This window comes from Labrus bergylta, chromosome 13 (genome assembly GCF_963930695.1).
Source record: "Labrus bergylta chromosome 13, fLabBer1.1, whole genome shotgun sequence".
Taxonomy (NCBI): domain Eukaryota; kingdom Metazoa; phylum Chordata; class Actinopteri; order Labriformes; family Labridae; genus Labrus; species Labrus bergylta.
In genome coordinates, this window is record NC_089207.1 from 11,510,025 (window position 1) to 11,519,152 (window position 9,128).

Here is a 9,128-nt window from a genome sequence, read left to right on the forward strand (position 1 = left end):
TGTGAAAACGGCTTCAGTTAAAAAGCTGCACTAACACTGAACATAAGCCAGCCCCTGTATGATTTCAGGCTCATTTAGACCCATGTGACCTTTTCTTATGAAGGGCACTTTAAAATCCCTCAGTGTTTAACTTGTTATTTATTTATTAAGCGACCTTGCCTTACCTCTACTTCATTATTCATGAGGTCTAAGATTTGTCTCAGGTTGACGAACCCCGTCAGACTTTTTTTTAATTAAGCTGACAAACACAAACGCCGACTCCGCAGGTGTCACAGAGACTCAGCCGAGAGAGTGCTGCACGTTTAACGCCACGCCTTTGACTCACTTCCTCCAGGTTTATAAACCCTGTAGTCTACCAGTCTCCACCTGTCCTCCTCCTCCTCCTCCATCTCCTCCTTCAGGTGTTTCTTCAGCTCCTCTCTGACTCTCACAGATTAAGATGCTGAAATGCAGAGCGCAGCAAACGGCTCGCTCTCCTGGAAAAAAAAGTGTGAAGATGACTCATCTGACTGTCTCGTATGCAAATTTAAAAACACCGTCTGTGCTCTCTTTGGTTCAAGTGCTGTTTGTTTGCGTAGCTCCCATTACATTATTTTCCTCTCACAGCTGCCTGGAAAGCAGTATCCCGCTCTTTAATTGGTTCCTGGAGAAGATGAGGGTTAATGGGGGAGGTTAGTGAAGCTGAAAGGAACAATGCAGGCTGGTTTGTTTGAAGGATACGCCGGGGAGCGCTGACAGACAGCGAGCTAAAACGCGCCCTCTCATGAGACACACAGCCGCAAGAAACTTTACATGGAGTTTGATTTGAGAGGATGAAAACAGACGAGATGAGGAGAGTAACAGGACCCATGTGCACAGACAGAAACCTTTACTCTGTCACTGTTTCTCTGATGGAAATGAAAAAAAAACTGTCATAACGAGGGTTTAATGGATCAATTCCTGAGTTATAAAACCTTTAAATCTACCTTTTTGCAATATCTTTAATGAAGTCCAACAGCTTGTTCTCTCACTGGACCGTCTGGGAGCACCTGTTTTCTGTGTGCTGCATCCTGTGCTGGTATGCTATTGTCAGCTTTTTAAGTTTATTTTTTTGTGCCTTTATTGGATAGAATCAGAAATCAAGGAGAGAGAGAGAGAGAGGGGAATGAAGCAGGAAAGGAGCTACAGGTTGGATTCAAACACGGGGCGTGCGCACTAACCACTAGGCCACCAGCGCCCAATATTTTCACATTTCAATAAAAAAAAAACCTAATCGGACCCGTTTAATTGGCAAATAAACGTTCATATTTAAGTTCAGATTTCATAAACCAACACCGAGGACGTTCTTTCAGGATGAAAACCTAAACATCCATCGGTCTCTCATCCCTCCATTCAGTGTCTCCATCCTTTGATCCGTTCATTCTTCACTTCAAAGAGCCCTGCTGCTTTCTGAGACCTTCATCCAGAGTATAATCAGAAACATCAGAAACACACCTCTCAATCAGCTGAAAACGCCTCACTGAGCACACTCAACTGCATTAACGTTAAATATCTCTCTCTCTCTCTCTCTCTCTCTCTCTCTCACTCTTCTGAGCCAACGTAGACATGCTCGATATTCAGAAGATGAATATTCAAGATTGATTAAAAAAAAAAAAAGCTGCAGCTGCTGGAGCTGTATGAGAGTGTATGCATGATTTTCCGCACAGATGTGAGAGTGTTAGCATGCAATCTCACACACATTCACTAAAAGTTGGTGCATTGTTCCTTTATGGATGCACTGACATTTAATTAAGCTCCACAGCTGAAGCCCCCCTGTTCTGCTGCGAGCTCTGCGCTAACATTAAGCTAATCCTCTGAGGAGAGGCACAAGGCGAGGGGCTAGCGCCAACATGATGCTAATGCTGCTAAAGCCGGATAAGTGGCCACCTTCGGGGGGGGGGGGGGGGGGGGGGGGGGGGGGGGGGTATTGCAGGCTGCTGCGTTTAATGTCATGTGGCAAGTTTACTTCTCGATGAGTCCGTCACCATTAACGGCTGCAGGATAATGAGAGGACGCTTCAGAAAGTGAACTCAAAAAATGAGCAGAGAAGGTTTCATTCAGTTTCTAGAAACAGCTGCAGAGGAGGCTGCTTATAAGTGCTTTCAGGTTAGCTTACAGTGGAGTGTGTGTGTGTGTGATCCTGCAGTCAGTGTGTAAGCAGCAGAGAATTAATCACAAAAAAATGATGGGGGAAGAGAGAAGAGATAACACTGCAGGACGAGCTGCAACACTTTCAATCTCTGCACACGCACTTCTTTAAAAAGTACAAAACTATAGAAGTGTTACTGTGTGATAAAAAGTCTAATTTCATCTCTCGCATATTTTTAGGTAAACGTGCATTTTGCAGATAAAGACTTATGTCGGCTGATTCAGGAGGTTGGGATGTCATTGGGCGAGAGGCCCCTGGACTGGTTACCAGCCAATCACAGGGATGACATATAGAGACAAACGCACATTCACAATGTAGAGTCAGCAGTTAACCTAACAAGCATGTCTTTGGACTGTGGGAGGAAGCCGGAGTACCCGGAGAGAACCCACACATGCACGGGGAGAACATGCAAACTCCACACAGAGAGGCTCCTGTCAGACAGGGATTCAAACCAGGAACCTTCTCGCTTGTAGGGTGACAGTAACACATTACTCAACTCTGCTCACAACTTTCTGAACGGAGAAACAGCCTGTATTTAAATCCATCCAGCTCTGCTCTTCCATTTATCCTGACAGAAGACAATATAAGCTAATAAATGCAGAGTGGGAAATGACAGCTTCTCCCCGAGGTGCGGACCTGGACATATCCATTTAATTTAACAACTACAGCCATTACAATAACGCACGCTCCGACATGCTCTCTCTATTACATTAACTTCAAGTACAGAGACTATCAGTGAGGGAAAATATGAAATATGATCGAGCCTGTCAGGAGTGTTTTGAGTATCTCGTCTCTGCTTCTTAATCTGACGTCTTGTTTCCAAACTCTGAATCAACTTGAAGTTAAAGTGATTGATGTGAAATGAGGGGAGATTAACGGGGAGAATAATGTGACTCAGTGACATGATGCTGTATCAGCAGATCATTCTCAGATGAAGACATCCTGATGATATGACAGGCTGAAGTGAGAGAACGGGTTTGGAGTTTGATCTTCATCGTCTGATCCTTTGAAAATGTTTTCACTCATACCCTGATACAGATATTTAAGAGTCAGCTCAGAGCACCTTTCTGAGTCAGTAGCTTTTTTGTAATCCTCGCTTCTGGTGTGGTGAGTGTGTCTGCAGAGACTCCGTCCTCTGACTGGATTTTACTGTTCTGGTTTGTTGTTGTTGACTCGGGATGTTTCTGGGCGGGGGAGCTGGTGTGTTTCCTCCAGCCAATGACAGCGCTCAGGTGAGTTTAGGAGTAAATACAATTCAGAGACAATTCAAACCCTCACTGGAAACGGACGTAGCAGCAAAGAAGAGAAAATAAAATCACACTGAGCAGATAAAGCTAACGCCTCATACCGGTCCAGACCGCAGCAGCTCGGCCTCTCGCTGGTTTTAACAGACGACCTCACATCCCTCCTGTCCTCGATTCCCTCCTCTGGCTCGCTGTCCTTTTTAGACTAGATTTTAAGATGTTACTGATCACTTTTAAAGCTTGTCTTCTTGTCCTAAATTACATTTCTGAAATGCTGACCCCTGGATATTTTCGATCATAAAACAATGTGGCATCATTTTAAAAATGAATCTGCAATTGAAATTGCAGAAGAAGGAGGAAACAAGAGGAAGAAAGTCAGAGACAAACTAGTGCAGAAAAAGTAAAATGCCAAAGGAAGACATAAAGGAAGAAAACAGAGAGAGAGGAGCAAAGAGGAGATAAACAGATGTGATCTCCACAGTGTTTTATTTTTCTCCTGCTGGGAGTCGAGGCCTGCAGAGGAGGGAGGTTGTGCTATGACAGCTACTCCACACAGAGCTGCAGGTGTGTGTCTCCGTGTGAGTGTGTCTGAGAGCGATTTCACACACAGCCGGGGCAAAATGTCACAACAATCTAACAGGAACCGCTGACTGTTTGTAAGAAGAGGACGGAGGCTCTGCTTTTAAAACTTTAGCGCCTTAAACATGCATTATTTTTTGTTGTCCAGCAGGGGGCGAACAAGAAGTCTGATTGAATAGATGCTGTGATAAGATGGGCTTACTTCACAGAGGATTTAGTCACTCAGTAAACATTTTTCTAACAAGTTTACGGCCTGAATCATGTCCTCAAGCATGATGTCCAATTATTCCCATTTAGAGTCAAACAGACCAGAAAGCAGGGAAGGAGTTAGAGCGGGTTACCTGGGGACTGAAAAGGTCAGGTAGAGGAAAGAGACTTCACAATTCATATCAACTATTTTGTCAAAACATTGTCATTTATAGCTTCAAAAAACAAGATGGCAACAACTAAAAACACCAACAAAAAAAAAAACGAGGTGATGAAAAAGGAAAGGAAACAAGGAAGTGAAGGAGGCAGAGGAGGCAACAGCACAAGATGAATTCTGCTCGTTTCACTGGCGAGCTTTTCTCTCTCCTCCCCTCAGAGGGCTGACCTATTCGTCAGATGGACCTCCGGACATGCTGCAGAGGAACAGGCTGGTGTGTGTGTGTGTGTGTGTGTGTGTGTGTGTGTGTGTGTGTGTGAGAGAGAGAGGTCCCGACTGGCCAATCCACTGCCAAGACACGAACCATTTGACCCACTTCCTTTGGTCTGAGCGCCTTCTTTGTGTGTGTGTGTGTGTGTGTGTGTGTGTGTGTGTGTGTGTGTGTGTGTGTGTGTGTGTGTGTGTGTGTGTGTGTGTGTGTTTGATTACTGTGCTGCCCAGTCAAGTGAAACTGCTCTGCTTTCTACCGGCGACATGAAGGAGGGGAAAATAAAAACAAATCAACAGCGAGAACAGCCGGTTGCCCTCTGTGGGGTGGGGGTGATGGATTTCTGCAGAGGAGGGGTGTGATTGGAATGACAGGGGGGAGGGGCTGACCACATAACAACAGTACAAATGAGGATGTGAATGCAGGTGATGAAGACAAAAAGGTACCTGAGCTACAATGAAAAACTTTGATTTGAGAGTCTGCTGTGATCCGTCAAACAGCGTTCGGTCTCTGAGAAGGGGGGGGGGGGGGGGGGGGGGGGGACTAACACCGCTTTAAAGACACAGAGGTTTCAATCAGGAGTCACTGCACAACGTGTCTGTATAGTGCAGAGAGGAAATCAAGATGGTGAACACCGGACTGATTTAACCTGACTGTTCACATACGCTCCTCACAGCGGGAGGCTATCCCTGTCAGACGGGAGGTTGGGTGTGTGTGTGTGTGTGTGTGTGTGTGTGTGTGTGTGTGTGTGTGGGGGGGGGGGGGTTATCTCATCAGCCCACTCGGACTTGCTGCAGAAAAAAACCCTCGGGGTCTGGCAGGAGAAACTCCGGGTGAAGTCCGAGTGAAAAATTCCGCTGTTTGCGTTCACACACGCAGCTCCTTTAATTTCAGGAGTTTTCTCTGAATGGTGGTGATGCTTTAAGAGAAGAGCTGGTCGATGTGGTGTGTTTAGCCTAGCTGAGCATTAAAACTAAAGATTTAAAGGAGCAATATGTAACTCTGACACCTAGCGTAGCCTAGAGTACTGCAGCCTAAATTCAAATCACTGAAAAGAGCTCCCTCCTCCCCAGAGTCGATGCGTATGTGGAAACCTTGAAACCTTTCTGTGTTCTGACCTCTCTCCATTCTTTAACGGCTGCACACTGCTCCTGTTCTGTTTTATATATTTTTATGTCCCTCCACACAGCAGCCTCTGTGCTTTGAGCGTATTCATTGGTTGTTTGGATGCACAGCAGCTGGATGTATGGACTGTAATAAACCTCACAGCAGACTGACCTCGTTCTCTTTTCTCATAAAGCCAGTTCTGTTTCTCTGCAGACGTCTCTAATAGAGTCTGTCTCCTCCTCCTCCCCCCCCCCCCCCTCTGTTATCATCCAAATATCTTTCTTTCAATCTCTCCTCCTCTCTTGTTCTCTCCATCCCTCCCTCCTCTCCTCCTTCAGACAGACAGAGATTAACGATAAGATCTACGATAGGATCGACTCCGCACACTTCGTCTGAATAAATAACACTCCAGCAGCTGTGTCATTAAAGTCTGCATCGTAACTCAAAAGGCAAAGAAGTTCAGGAGTGGATTTCTCATGACTTCCTGTTTGTTTTTTTTCCCAGCTCTTCTTAAACGTCCTGAACTGTCTATAAAGGTTTCAGTAATAACTTCATTCATAATTAAAGCTCAGGAGAGCGGCGGTGCACCATCTGCTTCTTAACGACCACAAAGAAAAAGTATGAACAACTTCTTAAATATTAGAAATCAATTCACACACAAAGGTTCAGAGAATATAAAGTGAGAGAGGACCGTCAGCGTTTGTGTCAGAAGACCAAAATGGAATAGAAACTAAATGCTGAAACACACAAAAGGAGTGCAAAGAGACACAAAACTACAAATAAATGACAGATAATTATTCCAAAAAAAAACTAAAATAGACACACAGTGAGTGACTCATGAAAAGGCAGCAAAAGTAACTAAACGACATCAAAGAGACAAAATCACATCACAAAAAAGACAATTGTTAAGACAACACCATCCCTGATAGGTTGCATTGCAGGGCTGTAAGGCTACTGTAGCGAGGGGGGCGGGCCTTCCTGCCTGGTCGTACGGCCAATGGCTGGGGAGGCACCGTCTTGATAGGCTGAGGCGGGCAGGTGTGCGAGGAGGGAAAATGTTTGAAATGTGAGCTACACTTGGTGAGACAGTTTTTGACCGACTTTTCCGTCCCCGTTTTCTTTGTCACTAAATTTCTGTTGATTTATTGTCCCGTGTTTATGTAATAAAAATGAGCTGTCATCCAACACAGAGGAGAACACGTTGGAGTCGAGCATCGTACATTCAAATCGTTTTTTTTTTTTTTAAGAACGGATCCTAAAGTCTTTGAGCAGTGAGCGGATAGTGTTCTTCCTCCCTCAGTAATTCCTCTGAAGGTTCCCTGTGTGTGATTAAACAGGTGAGCTCTCAGGTGTGATAGTCTCAGGTGTGATAGTCTCAGGTGTGATAGTCTCTACCCGTCTCGCTACGTCTTCCAGACTATGTTGAATGTTTTAAAAAACAATTAAACTTAAATGTTTAGACAGGCCTGTGGGTAATCAGGTCCACCCAGTGTACCTACTCATCTATGTTTTATTGCGCCAATCATTGGTCCTGGTTATAGCAGGATTTTATAATGTCGTCCATGACATACTCATCTTTTCTTTTTAATTATTTTATTGTATGTATGCTGTTGTTGTTTTTTGCTGATGTAAAGCACTTTGTGACCTTTGTCTGCGAACATGAATAAACTTTATTATAGTGACAGACCGACAGAAAGAGAAGAAGTCCGACGTTGACGTTCACACAAAAAGAAGAACGAGTGTGTGACCTCTGCAACGCTTCAACATATTAAAGTGTTCAACAGAGTGAGAAAAGCAATTATATTCAGTTCAATTATACACAGCAGTAAAACACACAGCCACACACACACACACACACACACACACCGGAGTGAGCGTAGTCTTACCCTCTGTGCTGAGTCCTGGACTGGACGTGAACTGAGCCACGTCCACGATCTTGACAGCAAACTGCTGCCCCGTCTCTCTGTTGATGCATCTCCTGACCACGCTGAACGGACCCCTGCACGACAAAACAACACAGTGTTAACAAGAAAATAACCATAGAGTGTAAAAAAAAAAAAGAAAAAAAAAAAAAACATGGACGTAGGCTTTTAGTGATGTCACCCATTGGCTTCTGAAACGCAGAGAAGGCGCTCAATATATTGACTCCAACTAAGTTTCGGTCAACCGGGAAGAAAGAAAAAGAGGCGGCGCTGAGCCTCCTTCAACACGCCCACCTGTCAGTTAGATAAGCCACGCCCCTTATTATGAATAACCCTAACTCTGTAGAGACTTCAGGTACAAAGATGAAATATTGAACTGTAATTTCCACACCATGATATAACTGCAGAAATGTACAAGCCAAGAACAACCCTCGCCCACTCCTCCTCTCACTAATGAATACAGCAGAGTGAAAATGCAAAGACCAGAACCGAGCACACACAGTCAGGGTGTGTGTGAGTCTCGTCTCCTGTCTGCAGCAGTGTTCAGTCTCCTACAGAGAGGCCTTCCTGCACTCAGCGTCTCATAGTCGAGGTCTGTAGAGTTCACAAATTAAGTCCCCCCCCCCCCCCCCCCCCCCGAGCCAGTGTATCGTCTCGTTGGGTTAACGGGATAAATGGGAGGTCTGCACTCTTGAGGGTTTGAGTTAACGAGCGAGCGGGGTCAGAGCTGCAGAGACACAGCAGGAGGATGATTCCACCTTAAACACGAATCACTCTCTGCAGGGTAACAGGCTTTCCCTGAACCTGTACACACACCTGTGGAGGAGAGAGGCTGAGTGTGTGATGTAGGAGGGAGGAGGGAGGAGGGAGGAGGGAGGGCAGCTGCAGCAGGAAAATAAAGCAGTGCATCTTCAGGATGAATTAGAGGTGTGGGAAAAATCTATACAGAATAATATAGTGAGATTTTGCATGGTGTATTTAGACACAGACGCTCACTGATCTAATCTTATCTACGTTTCTGTTGTAGTGAAAAATTGAACTTTTTGGGACTTGAAAACGAGAATCGATTGCTTTTCAGTTCCTGTTTTAACCTTTCGTCGACATGTGCAAAGAGCTGCATCATTACACATTTTTCAGGACAACAAAGAAACACTGTAACCCGGGTAAACACCATGATGTCATCATACCGTTTGTCACCAACACAGCAGCTCCAAAGCTCTGCAGCAGAGAGGGTCACATTTTCTGATGATGCACAGACACCCAGAGCGAGAGGGGGGGAGGAGGGAGGATTCATAAATTACTGTAACAGCACATGAAACCTCAGAGGACTGACGACTTATGTCTCGTTTTCTCCAGACAGGAGCAGTACATGGACGTCACACATCGCCTGCATGCAGCACCAGCAGCAAAATGCAGCATAAGATTGAGCAAATATGACTAAAGATTGCTGGTTGCATTGGAATTGTTTCATATCTGG

General features: G+C 45.0%; 1 protein-coding gene across 19 annotated transcripts in view; it reads right to left on the bottom strand.

Annotated features, from left to right (window-relative positions):
- Positions 1–9,128, bottom strand: part of caska (calcium/calmodulin-dependent serine protein kinase a) — a 112,620-nt gene that overhangs the window by 63,853 nt on the left and 39,639 nt on the right. For all 19 annotated transcript variants that reach the window (XM_065962245.1, XM_065962234.1, XM_065962238.1 and 16 more), the window contains exon 2: positions 7,616–7,728. In XM_065962245.1, coding sequence (XP_065818317.1) covers positions 7,616–7,728 — 113 coding nt within the window. The remainder of the gene's footprint in view (positions 1–7,615; positions 7,729–9,128) is intronic.